This window comes from Tenrec ecaudatus, chromosome 1, assembly GCF_050624435.1.
Source record: "Tenrec ecaudatus isolate mTenEca1 chromosome 1, mTenEca1.hap1, whole genome shotgun sequence".
NCBI classification, from domain to species: domain Eukaryota; kingdom Metazoa; phylum Chordata; class Mammalia; order Afrosoricida; family Tenrecidae; genus Tenrec; species Tenrec ecaudatus.
In genome coordinates, this window is record NC_134530.1 from 91,181,405 (window position 1) to 91,197,241 (window position 15,837).

Sequence of the window (15,837 nt, forward strand, 5' to 3'; positions counted from 1 at the left end):
ATCAGCTTTCTTCACCACATTAGCTTATGCACCCATTTTGTCTTCAGTGATTGTGTCGGGAAGGTGGGCATCACAGAATGCCAGGTTATTAGAACAAAGTGTTCTTGCATTGAGTGGAGACTTGAGTAGAGGTTCTTGGGTTTTTCTTAGTTGCTTCCCATTTCCACTCATATTTTAAGCCTGGCAAGAAAGCAAAACTGACCAATTCCCTTATTAGGTTTCCATTTACGGTATACCTTTTTATTTTTTTCATGGTCCTGCCCCACAAGGATTCCGTGCGCCTTATTACTTTATTAGTGAGTTGTCTAATCCCCTGGGTGAAAGATGAGGCTTTCTACTCCAGTAAAGAGTTCCAGTCTCAGAAACCCACAGGGGCAGTTCTATCCTGTCCTATAGGGTCACTGAAAGTCAGGATCAGCGTGGTGGCAGTGAATTGGGTTATATGGTTTGTTCCAATAATCTTGGTGGGCCACAAGACTCTTATTTGTAGAGTCTCACTGAAGAAAAGTTGAGCTCAGTGAAAAGGCACCATGGCCACATCGGCCTGACTCTACCTTAGACTTTCTGTGATCTTGGCCACAGAGAGTGGCAACGGTCACTGGATTACTTTCTTGATCTATACAGCAAGGAGAAAGAACTACATAGGCACAACACACTTGCTTTATATTTGGCAGTATGAAACTACTCTTTTTTTGTTGGTCATGCCTATATGTACTAGAAAGCAGAGTTGTTCCTCTTAAAGAAGAGTCCTTGGCTTTATATTTATACTCTTCTTCTCTCCCTGAAAGCCCTCTGCTGTCTCCTAACATACCACCTCCACAGAATCCTGTGGCCCTAAAAAAAAGAGGGTGATAAACAATCCCTGAGCCTGACTCTCACCCTGGGAAGGACATTCTGGGATTCAGGAACCCCCTGGTTAAGAAAGACAGTCGGGGAGCTCTTTCTCTTAGCAAGCTACTTGCTGTGCGTACACTTGGAGTTGTGGCCACTGGGCCTCCCACTCGTCTCGTGGGTCTGTGGGACGGCATGCGTCCCTGGATCAGCATGCAGGATGTGGCATGGTTGGGTGCTTCTTGGAAGAGCTTCCACATCCTGTGAACGTTGAGTCTCTACCTGCCAACTGCTGAGATGAACCAGTAATGCTCAAAGAAAGCACAGGCATTTATCAATAAGGAGGATTCAAGACATGACTCCCTCCCCCCCACACCCACCCACTCCTTTCCTCCAAATAACACTCCCACTGTTCAGGCTTAAATACCAAAACCTTATGGCTTTTCAGAATCCGTGCCAAAAAGTCAATCATCAGAGAAACTGCAAAGATAATGGCCTCTATTGATCAAATCGGTAGAGAAATCGCTTTTGAGGTTTGCCCTCCTACAGAGGTCGGGAAAGATAAGGGACTGAGTTTTCTAAAACATGCTTGATTTGCTTAAATTGTCTACAACCACATAAAAACACTTATGTTCTTAGAGAACTGGTGGCCAATTCAGGAAAACCTCACAGAATGAAAAGACTGGCTTGGATTAGGGAAGCATGGGAAATGCAGTTTCTCTAAAAAACACATGGCACATGCTTTATTTCAAAACTAGAGAATAGTAGCTAACCAAGGATGGCCGTGGAGAGGATGGCTCCCATCTGTCTTCTTGGGAGTGCTTCTTCAATGTCTGCTCCATACCGAACCTATGTAGTCCATTCTCGACCCCTTACTGCGGTCCTCGGAGGCAGCTCTGGTAAACACCGTGGTCAGACTACTAAAGGGAAGATCAATGGTTCCAAGCCATCAGCCACTATGGGAGACAGACATGGCAGTCGGCTTCCATAAAGCTTACCCCAAAGGAAGCCTTGTGGGGCAGTTCTGCCCTGTCCTCTGGGCTTCCCAGGACTCACAAATGACCCCACAGAGGTTTTCCTCCACAGAGTGGACAGCCGGGATGCTTTTGACTCTTCTTTGCAGAGCCCTGGAGGCATACGGGTTAATTCAGGTGCTAGCTGAAAGACGGGGGATTCAAACCCACCCCGAAACATCACAGGAGAAAGAGCTGGTAGAGATTGCATCCTAGAGAACCTGTGGGTGCAGTTTTCCTCTGTCATATGGGCCTGCCGTGATTCGACAATGGACTTGGGACTCCTGACAGTGTCAGCAGTGCTCTGAGGTGGCTCACTTTGTCCTCATTCCACAGGTGAGAAAGCAAGAGGTTGTGAACCCGGCCAAAACATAGTCAATCAGCAATTCACACTCACATGGGAAAAATCAAGGGGCCTGCAGCTAACATTCTAGAAAAGGAGTACTGCAAAATGAGCCCAATGTCAGCGGCAGAAATTGGAATTTTAACATAGGTCTATGCTTCCACGACAGAGTCCACTGCCTCCTTATTGGTACATATTAATTTTTGGTTATCACAGTGACTTTACACACACACAAAATCTTGCCACCCTAGTTTTAAATTTGCCTGGGAAAGTCCGATCCTCTCTGGGGAGTGAGTGTGGGCCACAGAAGTCTGGGTTTGTCAGCAGAGATCCCTGCAGGCCGAGGCTGATGGGAGTCATCCAAAGCACAGGGACCGGCCGTGGAGTCAACAGACTTCAAGTTGAAGTGTGCACAGCCAAGAGTAGCCTTTCTCTGTGTGTGTTCAACATCACTTTTGTGAGGGAAATGGCTAATATTAAGCTATTCACATCTAGCAGCTAGTCTTTCTTCGAAGAAAAAAATGTGACCTTATGAGATCATATTTTTCAAGGTTGTTCATATTTTTAAGAGTTTTATCTGTTATCATTATCATTTTCTCAGGAGAAACACAACCTGAGGTTATCTTAAGGAAGGGGACTTAAGGCAGAGGACAAAACACCTCAGAATCAGCGCAGTGGTGTCATGAACTTGGGGGTCGAAATGATCTCTGCCATAGCTCACGAACTGCATGGTCATTACTGTCCAGGGACTCGTGGGGGGACAATTTCACCATCAGCAGTGCCAAGAATCTACTCATTTGTCATCAGTCCCAAGGTTACATGCAATCGGCAATTCACACCCACATTGGAAAAACCAAGTGACATGTAGCGAACTTTCTAGAAAATGAGAGCAGTAAAGTGAGACCTCCGTTTCTGGCAGTTCCACTGTGAGCAGCAGTAAGATGAAGCTATGAAAACACTGACTGTAAATGCAGTCAAGGCCTGTCCTAATCCCACCACTTCCCCATCCTTTGCTTCTCCTGAAATGCCACCCTGGCTGCTATGCTTCCCATTTCCAAGCTCCCTGGAGTCTGGGTATTGGAGTGCCCGCAGAGGCGTTTCAGAAGGCACACGAACCACAGTAGTTCACAGCACTGCAGAGGAGGGGCCGCTGTTCAAACAGCCAAAGTGGGTGGGGCAAGGCCGGGGTCTGGGTGGAAACGCAGAGAGAGCCACTCATGGAGAGCCCTGAACTGTAGATGCTCACCCCGGTGAAACAGTGGCCTGCCTTATCCACCCAGAGAAGGAGGGGCTGACACCAAAGACACTGCCTTCGTGGTTTTGTTAAGCATTTTCTTTCCTCTTGGGTAAATTTTTCTTTTGGGTTTTGTGTTTTGGATTTGGTGGTGTTGGGTAAGCATTGGACAGCGCTAGTTCCGAGGTCCGCAGTTCCAACCTACCAAGTGTTCCTTGGGAGAAAGATGAGGCTATCTGTTCCTGTAAATGTTTTGCTGCTTTTAGGTGCTGTCAAATCGGGGCCAACTCCCAGTGACCCCATGTGCAACAGAAAGAAACATGCCCAGTCCCGCGCCAGCCCCACAACTGTCCTCATGCTTCAGCCCCTCGCTGCAGCCAGTGTCCATCCAGCTTGTAAAGGTCTTCCTCTTCTCAGTGCCCTCTACTTTGCCGAGAATGATGCCCTTTTCTAGGGACTGGTCTCTCCTGATAACATGGCCCAAGTATGTGAGATGAAGTCTCACCGTGTTTGCTTCTAAAGAGCATTCTGGCTGTACTTCTTCCAAGACTGATTTGTTGGTATTTTGGGCGATCTGTCCTCAAAAGTACCTCCAATCTTCTTCACCAGCACCATGAATCAAGTGCATTGACTCTTCTTTGGTCTTCCTTCTTCAATGTCCACCTTTCACAGCCTTGTTGTTAGTTGCCATCAAGGTGATTCCCACCCATAGCAGCCGAATGCACGGCACCATGAGATGCTGCGTGGTCTGAAGTGATGCATAAGGTTTTCAGCGTGTTCTTCCTTCGAAGGGGGGAGTCTTTCTTTCTAGTCTGGACCTATCCATTTTGGGTGACCCTGCTGGCATTTGAAACACCAGTGACACAGCTTCCAGCATCACAGCAACACCCAAGCTGCCAGAGTACGACACACTGACAGACAAGGGGCGGTCATATGCATATAAGGTCATTAAAAATAAAATGGCTTAGTCAGGCACACCTTAGTTCTCAAAGTAACCCTCTCGGTTTTCAACAGAGGTCTTGCACAACCAATTTACCTAATACAACGTGTCTTTTGGTCTCATGACTGCTGCTTCCATGAGCATTGGTAATGGATCCAAGCAAGTAGAAACCCTTGACAGCTGCAGCCTTGTCGGTTTAACATGACTGTTACCCACTGGCCCAGTTGCGAGGATCTTTATTTGCTAATCTGTGCAGAGGCAGGCAGCCACCTCTTTCTCCCAGGGAGCAGCTTGTGAATTTAAACCACTGACCTTTCGGTTAGTAGCCGTGTGTTAACCACTCGGCCCCAGGGCTTCTCCAACTTGTTTCAGATCCCTTAAAAGAATCGACGCTGTTTCTGACTCAGGATAGATGGGCAAGTGTGTGTCGTTTGTTTATTCCATTTCCCACCTGCTTCTAAGGCAAGGAAGCAGGGAAGCCTATGAGAACTGCAAAAACCGAACAACTCCTTTGCCTTCTGGTGTGACAGGTTGTTTGGAGACCCGCTAAGCACAGGACAAGTGGCTGCCAGGTCTCAGTGGGCAAAAAGCCTGTCTTTGGCAAAGCTTCCTCGGCGATGATGTTGTGTGGCTTCTATAGCCATTTGGCAAGCAGTCACCATCAGTCAGTGAGGAAATGTCGAAAGTGTATTTGTCTAGGGGAAGGGGTCAAGCCAGAGGTAAGATGGAACCAAGTTGGGTCTCACCGAGTCTGACCACTAGGCAGTGTGTGCTGCTGGGAGAAGTGTGGGCGGTAGACTCAGACAGACCTGGATTTGAATCTAAGTTCTCCCACTCCCTGAAGTTCATCTCTCATGCCAACTCAGGTCTGTTTTTCATGGAGCTCTGAGGCACATCCCAGGCTTCCCAAATCAACCTCATTGCCATCAAGTCTATTTTGACTCATAGCAACCCCATAGGGCAGGGCAGATATTGCCCTGTGGTTTTCTGAGACCGTGACTGTGAAGTAGAAAGCCTGTCTTCACTAGTATGATGGAAGGGGAGTTGACAGCATTTAGGCCATATATCTAATGGCCCTGGACTCTCCAGCATCCCATCCAGCATTAATAGTCTGTCATACTATGCAGGGGTTCCTGAGTGGTGGGAATAGTTAATTTGTCCCTCTGCTAACCCAAAAGTTGGAAGTTCAAGTCCATCTGGAATCATCTTGGAAGAAAGGCCTAGTGATCGCGTTTCAAAAACGAAGCCACTGAAACCCCCGAGGAGCCCAGTTCTACTCTGACTCACAGGGATTTGTCAGGACAGCCCAACACTGATGTTTTATTTGGTTTTTAATCGAGAGAGAAGAGGGAAAGAAAGGAGACATGGCTTACGTGTGTGTGTGTGTGTGTGTGTGTGTGTGTGTGTGTGTGTGCTCAAGATGATTTGCTGGTATTTTGTTCGTGTGTGAGACAGAGAGAGAGACACACAGAGAAAGGAGACATGGCCTAAGGAGGAATTATTTCAACTCTATCAAAATATACTAGCCGGATGTTGGCTTAAATTTCCTAAAGCAATGACAAAAACAACATTTGTGTATTACCATAGATCATGGAAATATTCTTTAGTCCTCATTTCTCATTTTCTTTAAATTATAATAGTTTTGAAAAGTCATGTTTCAAGTTAAGTCTAACTCATGAGTTACCATTAATTACAACAAATTTATAATTCATACAGAGATGCCTATTGTTAAGCCCTTTGAAGGTTTTAGTGGTGTTGAGGCATCAGCCTGGAGATGTGGATTTCTCTGTTAAACAAAATGCTACCAATCCACAAGCACAAGTGGCTTGGGCAGCAGGAACACAACTGTTCTAACTCTTCATGGGAGGGGGCTTGAGCATGCTGGTCTAAACCCCATCTTCTGAGAAGGAAAGGATGCAGTGGATTTGAGACTGGTATTTTCTGCAGATTTGTATTGTTCTTGTTGCTAATGAAATCACCTTTTGTTAATTTCCAAGGCAGTGTTTTAAAGTAAAACTCTTCCAACCTGGTCCATAGATGGCTCATCTGGATGGCCTCTGTGGAGCAGGCGCTCTGCTCCACGATCCAGCCCTGCCCTTCTCTTCAGGAACGATGGGATTGCAGTCGTCTGTCTCAGAGAGTAGGGCCTTTGGAACTCGCCAGTACTGCTTCTAACAGCCCAATAATAACTATTTAATTCTGACCTTGCCTTTCTCCCCTCCATCCTTTTTCGTTTCAGTAACCGAATTGTCAGTCACTGCTGAGTTCGTGCCTACCTCGTCATGGAACATTTCAAGTGAACTTGACAAAGGTATGCGGGTGGGGGCCCATGAAGTAGTGGCGGGAGGCATGAAAGTCCATTTCAAATCCGACTGTGCCCTTCGTTGAAATCAACCCGGGGATGGGGGGTTGGCAGAAATAAACCCCGTTTCCTTGGGATTAACATTTAATTACGTGACGTTCTATTCTTTCTGGAAAGGCTTTCTCTTTCTTTCTTTCTTTCTTTCTTTCTTTCTTTCTTTCTTTCTTTCTTTCTTTCTTTTCTTTCCCTTTCTCACTCTAAAATGTTCCACATGGGAAAAGTGCTTCAAGATGTGGAATAGGGTCGTTTCTGACCTTCCTGACACTGGGGCCCATGGATCTTATTTAGAGGATTTGATTCAGCAGGAGCCAGGATTGATCAGAGCCATTTGCCGGGTGACCCTTTACACGGAGCTCTGGATATGCATGCAAAGCACAGGGCGGCATGTCTGGGATGTGTGTACTTGCCTGTGCCCGCACATGGCAGCGTCCTGGTGCACGTGCGGAGCAGGTTTCGGCTTTGAGGGCTGTTGTTTAGGATTAAGGCCCTTCGTATGCCAAGAACTGGCTACTCTAGATACTGTGTCCCCGAGTGGGAAACCAGGCCATTCAAAGCCCCTGTCCTCCTGCCTGATCGACCTCTCCCGCCCCAGTTCTTGTTAGGCCCTTTGTGTACCTTACACTTGAGCTAAATTCCTGTTTCCTCTCATGAGTGGGCTTCAAAATGTTTGTGGGGGAAAAGAATTTCATGATCTTGTAACTCCTTTTGTTCACGAACTTTCTGAAGTCCTTTCGTATTTTCTGTGCTTTTCTGGCTCTGTCTTCTTCGGAGCCATGTCTTCCCCTTGACTTGGCCTTCCGCTGTACAGGTCCACGATACCTTTCCTTCCAGAGAAGCAGACGGTTGATCACACGGGGTGGCAACTGTAGCCCGCGCCACATCCAGCTCCTTCAGCACGTGCCTGTAGCTCCAAAGTAAAGCTGAAAAAATTTAAAGGATAATATTCAGATAGTGATGGTTTTCTTTGTTTGTAAAAATATGTGTACGCCTCTCAATTAAGTTTTAAATTGCTGTGAGGTACCGGGTTGGCTCTTCCTTCTCAAAATGCACCGCCCCTTGCTCTGGGTGAGATCCCGTCTGTCTGGGCTCTCAGTGGAAAGTGTCCTTCTCATAACTCTTTGGATCGCCCGCACCCCTCTGCTCGGCTCCTAGCCTTCCCTGGGTTGGAGCGGGACGGCCTTTAGTCTGGTGCATCCCACCCTTAGGCCTGGACGTTCTTCGGGATAGAATTTTGATGTACATATAGTTGTGGCGCTGGTGGGTTTTGTGGCAGGAACTCCTTTTTGTGGGAACTTCTTAGATAATAATATGTGTGAATTATCACGTATTATCACCTTAGCTAGCGATAGCCACACCCGTGCACATGTGTGCAAATACATCAGCAACGTGTACATGTCCACGGTAGTTCCGACATTATTGTAGATTCTGGGGTTACGGTAATAAAGAAAGCCGAAAGATGGCAGCTCTGTGTTTGCAAATACAATATCCTGTGCGTGTTGGCTTTCCTCTCTGAGGGAAGAAATTTTTATTTTACAAAACAGAAAAAAACAACCCAAAACAACCCCAAACGACGTTTATCTTGGCTGGTTACACCAAATTAGGCATTTTAGGATGGCATGATGAGGTGGGGTATCTTCTCATCTTAAATCAGTCTTTAATTCTCGAAGTTGATTTGGACATTCTTCATGAAGGAGATTAAAATAGGGACTACATATTATTTCTTTCATCCCCACACTTAGCACAATGCCTGGTGGAAAGCAATAGATCGTTCAATAAATATTCAGAGGATTTTGAGAAATGTTTGTAATAAAGGACACAGAGTGTTAATGTAAGGAGGCCTGGTGGCACGATGTTTAAGTGCTTGGCTGCTAAACAATAGGTGGGCAGTTCGAGCCTAGTACTGGCTCCCTGGAGATAAAGCAATTTTACTCTGTCACCTGAAATGGATTGAATGGGGCCCAACAAGTGTTAGCATTTGCTAGGCACTTTAGGTTTGTGACTTCATTGGCACCAGTAGCAATGATGTCATTGTGTAATGCGTGTTACTCACCAAGTTTCAGTTCCCACTGTCGGATGACATCAGCGGGTGCATGTGAAGCCAGCAGAGCCGCCAGTGCAACACCAAACTTGCCAGACGTGGAGCGTCCAGGTGACCAGCACTATGATTAGAGGCGGTTGCCCTTCGAGAAAATAAAAGAGTGTCAATGGTGGCAAAGGACTGGCCATCCTGGCTGGGTTCCCCATCCTGGCTGGGTCTGTACAGCCCTCACGAGGGCCTGGCTACTTTCAAGGTTTCTCGTGTCATCCTTCTCTAGCAGCCAGTGTCTGGTCTTTTAACTCCCAGTGAAAATGAGAGGAAAAGACATTGCATTCATTCATTCATTCATTCATTCATTCACTTATACATTAAGTCCTATTGATTCCAACTGATTTGGAAATGCCGTGAATTTGAATCCATTGCATGAGTCTAACAGAAAGGTCTATGTCTTCCATGGGTGCACAGCCTAGTGGACGAGTTGAATGTACAATCACAGCCTTCTGGTCCACTTGGTAGATTAAGCTGTCAAGAGACACCCTCCCCCAAACACAAAGAGATAGTAGTAGAAAAAAAAATACAATGAAAAAAAATCCGCTGCCAGACTGGTGCCCCCAAAGGGATCATCTCCAGGTGTCACAAAATAAAGAAGACACTCGGGGATGGAGCAAGTCACAGTGAAGAGGAATTAAGCAAAAGGTCATATGACAGAATGGGCAGTGCATGGTCACAGGAGCTGCTGTTTCAGTAAAGACTGTCAGAAACAGTCCCACCAAAGGCTGTGAGCGAGGAATAGTTGGGCCAGGCATGGAATAGGGGAAAGTCTGCTGAGGATTCGCTATGGAAATCGATCAGCCACCCTAGGCTGTTGGTAGAAAAAGAGTCCCCTTTAAAAACTCCAAACTCCTACCACCCCTCAATGTGGGTACGGGGTCAGTTGTTCTCATGTGGTGCACTAGCCACAGACCAAAAAGATAACATAACAACTTGGTCTGGACCGGATTAAACTATGGGAACCTGGCAGGGCTAACCCAAAACCAACTCATAAAAACATCAACACCCCAGGGCATGTGGGTTTTCCTCCCCCCCCCAAACAAATCAAAACCACAAAGCAACAACAACAATAACAATCTACTGATGTGGAGTTTATTTTTTAAAATTATCGTGCCTGCAAAGGAGAGAAAAAGCCACCATGAGCGAGAGTCAGCATAGAGTCATACCTTGAAACCAAGGACAATAAACCATTTTGAGAGAATATATACTAGCCTGGTGATGTCATCGGCTATGATTAACTGCCACGCCAGCATCTACCAACCACTCCAAGGGAGAAAGAAGAGATGCTCTCCTCTCTAGAGACGTCCGACCCCTGGGGCACTTCTACTCTGTCCTAGAGGTTCCTCAGAGTCAGCAGCAACTCGCTGGCAGTGGTGGGGGTTTATACATGTATGTTCTATGTTTCTTGGAGAAAGAGGGGCTGGAAACCAGGAGCAGAAATATCCTTTAAAAAATGAAATCAAAATTCTAGAATTCAAGTTTGGGGTTACAGAAATGAAACATTCATGGCATAAGATAAATAGTAGAGAAACACAGTCCACTAATGAGAGGAAAGTCTGGGCGATGAGGCTGAAGTAATATGAGAGCTGGAAGAGTGGACTGTGTATCCCAGATAACTAGGTTTGAATCATGCCTCTAATAGCTGTAATTTGGGTGCATTTGGGCAAGCAGCTCCCTCTTTCTGTGATTGTGTTTTCTTGCTCGTAAAACAGGATTGTAGTAGGCATGTTCTTCATAGGATTGCTGTGAGAATTCATTTGTCTAGTAAACGTGATAAACTAATTGGAGAGTTGTTGGGCTGGATAATGACTAAGAAAGCCGAGGAAAACTGATGCTTTGGGTGTTGGTGAAGACTGCAGGAAGTGCCGTGGACTGACAAGGAAAACAAATCCGTCTTGTAAGAAGGACAGCTAGAATGCTCCTTAGAAGTGAGAAGGGTGAGACTGTCTCACCCTGACAGGATGTCAAGAGAAGGGCACCCTGCTCTTCCAGGAGCGGGGCAGTGTGAAAGAGGAAGACCCTTGACAAGATGGATGGCACCGTGGCTGCCCCGTGGACCTGTGACAATAGTAAAGGCAGCAGAGGACGGGCAGTGTTTTATTCTATTTACATTCATCTGCCGTTAGTAAGAATCGACTCGATGGCACCGACCAACAGCAGCAACACTGGAAACTACAAAGTTACAGCTGTCTTTTTATTCATGTGATTATTTCTTGGGGCTTAATAGTTTAAAAAACAAAAACATTGACATTTTGGCAGAAGAGTGAAGGATGCCTATTTCAGGACTGAACTAGAATTTTCAGATCTGTCAAATCACACCAAGAGTTGCCCACTCAAAGCTTAAGAATATTCACCCATGTGAGAGAGTTACCCTCCCTAGCTTGGTAAATTGAGTTCCCCATGGTCTTATCCTTGCCAACTCTCTCACCTTACCTTTTCTCAAAACTTTATCCCCTGTTTGTTTGCCGGTCTCTAATTTCCTAAACATTCCATTCCATTTCCATCTCCCATACCTTTGCTCATGCAGTTTTTCTGACCGGCTTGCCTTTGCCTCTGTTGCTCACTTGACTAACTCCTTCATTCAGGTGTCACTGGGAACATCCCCGCCTCCTCTTTTCCCTCCAGTGCACCTAGGGCCGTAGGGCTGTGTTTCTGCCTTGATGGACCTTGGGCTCTAGAAGGAGAAACAGATTACTAACAAATCTCTTCACATCATTGGCCGTGCCTTTAACATTGCCCACAAATGTTCTGTATGTGAGATACCGTGTGGTCCCATAGGAAGGGCTTCAAGAATTTGTAGAAAATGCTATTAAAAGGTAATGGAAATATTTCCACTGATTTTTTTAAGTCCCCTTGCATATCTTTATCAGAGCCTCTTCCAATCATGTTGAAATGATCTCTTTTGTTCTTGCCTCTTTGAAGAGGGAGGCCCTGTTATCTACTGTTTACTCTTCTCCACTAATGCAATGTCTTGCATATAGTAGGAAACATGGCATGTATTTGCTTGGTTTCAAATCCCAGCTAGGCCAATTAATAGCTATCTGTATATCTTCTGCATGAGAGGCACTTGCTAAGCATGTCGCCAATGTCTGTTATCTTTACATTACCTCTTAAGTAGAACAAGGAGCCCTTGTGGCGTTGTTGGGTAAGTATTGGCTCGTCAACTGCAAGGTTAGTGATTCAAACCCACCAGCTGCCTCATTGGAGGAAACTGAGGTTTTCTGCTCCCATATTTACAAAGCCTCTGAAACACTACGTCGGGTAACTATGAGGTGCAGTCAACTCGATGGCAGTGGGTTTGGTTTTGGTGTGGATGAGGTAGAACAGAGGCTCGTGGTCTTAAAGACTTAGTTGAGAAGCATAGCTGGTGAGTGGCAGTGCCAGGATTCCCATCAAGGCCTGTAGGCACTGGTTCCAGGATCTACATCCAACCAGGCAGCACTGCCTCCCTCACATTCCTATCCTCTGCTGCAGGAAGGAGGCAAAGCTGCAGAATGAATCCACTCGGTTGTCGTTCAGGCCTCTCTCTCCACCCGTTGCTCTATTCCCCCAATCAATTTTGCCCTGGCTTCCCTGCCTCACTCAGGACTGGCCAGGGGCATGGAACAGTTACCTATTTATCTTTTCCAACAGGAAATGAGATTTAAAAGAGACAAGGCCCCCCAGGAAGAGCCCTTGAAAGCTACCATTGATGGGGTAAAGGGAGTCATTTCTGAAACAAATGCTTCAGAACCAAGGGCCTGTCGTAAAACAAATTGATCTACTGGGGCCCAACTTCAGCTTTGGAGTGTTGGCAGAGTGGGGTCTGATGACGGCCTCCTTCCCCTTCATCCATACTCAGTCACACAAGGTCTCAGAGGTTCTCTATAGAAAGGTAAATGTTTCTCTTGGAGAAAAGACTGGAAATTGCACCCTGCGGTAGCAGAAAGGGAGGGAGTCTGCTACTTAAAAATATATGGAGTCCTGCCTGCAATTGTGCTAACAGGCTAGATTTGGGGATATTTTGTCCTGGTTTTCCTTTTTAAAATTTAACGCTGGCTTTCTCGACCAGCTTGGAGCTTTAGACATAGTAGGGAAGGGTATAGAAAGCAACTCTGAGCTGCCTATAAAGACGGGATGGTTGTTTGCATCTATCCTTTAAGAGTGTTTTCTTGGCCAACAAACACAACAAACAATCAGTCACATTTCTGTGTCGAGCCATAGGATGACTACTCACAAGGTCAGAGTAGACATCTTGGTCTCGGGCTTAGCCCACCCCTGCCCCAGACTATAGCCCTAGTCATCCTTCAGGTAGATCATTCAAGATCAAAACCCAAGAACAAGGTCCAGAGGGCTACAAAAAAGGGAGGAATTGTAGGGAGTAAGTGGGAAGGGATGGTCCATTGAAGGGATTGTACTGAATGAGATGACACAAAATGTGTAGAAATTATTCAAGGTAAAACCGATGATCCACTGTGAACCCCTTCACCTAATGCACAATAAAATGTTTCAGTGGGGGCAAGACTAGCTAAACTATCAAGGGCTATGACCAGGTTCTCTAGTTAGTGAGTGGTTGCTTCCTCTTGCCCTGCCCCTGTAACTTAATCTGTTTTTGGCACATCTATAGTATCTTTAAATGAATGGCATTGGCTGACCCGTAGCTTGGAGCTTCATTCTTGGCTAGTCTACATTAGTGTCCTTGAGTCATTTTCTTGAGCTAGTAATTGTATGTATTCAGAGCTGGCATTGAATTTAGAACAATGCAAGGATGAGCTGTATTGGGAAACTTGATCCTTGGAAAGCTGAAGAACAGCCCTTCTAGGACGTGGGTATCTGGAAGGTGTACCTAACCTTGTGTTAAATCAGCGGTCCTCAACCTGGGGGTCGTGACCCCTTTGGGGGATCAAATGACAGTGATGAAGTAGCAATGAAAATAACTTTATGGTTGGGGGGGTCACCACAACATGAGGAACTGTATTAAAGGGTCACAGCATTAGAAAGGTTGAGAACCACTGTGTTATATCTTCGAAACTGATTGGTTTTGAAATTCCTAGTGGAATTCTTGAAGTGGTCATGTGCTGTATGTATATGATAGCCTGGATTTAGCAGTTTTTCACCTTTTGCAAACCGGATAGCATTATTTTATTTAAATAACTGATATTTTTTGCCACGCTCAACTATTTAAGCATGTAGGTCTTCTGTTACTTTCTATGTAAAAAGGGAAATTTACTTCAGAGGGTTCTTGTAAGGGTTAATTAAGGTGTCGACAGTGAAGATCCATCGCAGTCCCCAGCACAGAGAGCACATGCCATCAAGTTGATTACAACTCATGGAAACCACCCCCTACACCCCCCAACCCCCGCCCCGTGTCAGAGTAGAACTAGTCTAGGATTCTTTATGGCTTTGAAAATAAACAAGAAACACATTTTTATATTGTGCTTTAGTCAAAATTGTACATAGCAAATTAGTTTTACAATCAACAATTTGTGTGCACATTGTTTCCGTTCATTTGGCTTCCCTGCCCCTCCTTGTCTTTTCATATTTGGTTTGGGGCAAATGCTGCTCATGAGATAGCCTATAGATGGTTTTTCTAAGGAGCACAATCATTACTGGTGTTATTGTTTCTGTTATAGGCCCATCTGTTATTTGGCCAAGAGGTGGAAGTTATTTGAGTTTCAAGTTAGAAGTTTATCTTCGAGCAATTGTCTTGGAGGTCCCTCCAGCCTCTGTCGGACTACGAAGTCTGGTATTTTTTTGTTTTTCAATTTGAATTCTGCCCTACATTTTTATTATTCTAACCAGGACTTTCTAGTGTGGGTTCTGGTCAGCATGGACTGTAGTGGCAGCTGGGCACCATCTAGTTCTTCTGATCTCAGGTTAGAGTAGGCTATGGTTTATGGGACCCATTAGTCTTTGAAATAATCGTTAACGTGAGTTCTCAATTTTCTTTCTTCTCCTTTGCTCTAGGTGAGAAAAGACCAATAGCTGCTTCTTAGACGGCCCATAAGCTTTTAAGCCCTCAGACACTACTCAGTGGGCAAGAATATAGAGCATTTTCTTTGTGAACTGTGATCTAGATGTCCTCTGAGTCTATGGTTCTTAGTCTTTAAGTCCAGTAGTTCAGTCTTGATGTTTAAGTAGTTTCTTTAACGATGTTCTCTATGTGTTCTATGATATAAGTATGTAGCTGTATGCATGTATGTATATACGCACACAGATTTTACAACTAGGTATGCAGAAATATCCTCAACCATACCTGTACAAGAGCTCTAGTGGCGTAGTGGTTGGTTATGTGTTGGGCTGCTAACCACAAGGTCCAAAGGTCAAAACCACCAGCTGCTTTATGGGAGAAAGACTGGGCTTTCTATTTCAGTAAAGAGTTACAATTAAGGAAACTCACAGGGGCCAGTTTTACCCTGTCCTCTAGGGCTGCCAGGAGGTGATGAGTTTGATTTTCGGTTTATACTTCTTTGAATACTCCCACGTGTTTGTCCTCACATATTTACCATACATAAGAATTATGGTTAGTTATTGCTGTGGTTGGTTGACACTAATGTTCTAGTATTCACTGCAGTCTGCCTTATTCTTACACCCCCTCATTGTCTCCCGGTGCCTTGGCTGCATCATGCTGACCTCATGCATATTGTGTCCTGCCTTTCCCCTCCCCCGAATGAGCACGTGTGTACTGTTGAGCTAGTGATATTTTCTCCCGTCCCCTTGATAACCATCCCAAACTCTGTCTTTCTTTGTGTAAAACTATCAGTGACTTTTATAATAGTAGCCTCTGTGATATTTGCCCTTTTGTGATGGATTTATTGCACGTAGCATAATATCTTTCAGATTTATCCTTGGGATGCGTTCTGTGAGTTCATCATTATTCTATATTTACAGAGTAACTCTTCCCCCCAGAAGTAGATTGCCAGACCTTTGTTTCAGGGCCCCTCCAGTTGACTCAAACCTCCTACCTTTCAGTTAACAGTCAAGTACATTCCCTGATGGCACTACCTTGGGACTCCTCGACACCCAACCAAACCGCTACCATCGAG

At 45.4% G+C, this 15,837-nt stretch overlaps 1 protein-coding gene across 1 annotated transcript in view; it reads left to right on the forward strand.

The window, feature by feature from the left end:
* The window catches only part of ROR1 (receptor tyrosine kinase like orphan receptor 1), a 469,887-nt gene that overhangs the window by 247,972 nt on the left and 206,078 nt on the right, over positions 1–15,837 (forward strand). Inside the window, exon 2 of the mRNA XM_075557156.1 lies at positions 6,601–6,672. Within this exon, the coding sequence (XP_075413271.1) occupies positions 6,601–6,672 (72 nt within the window). The remainder of the gene's footprint in view (positions 1–6,600; positions 6,673–15,837) is intronic.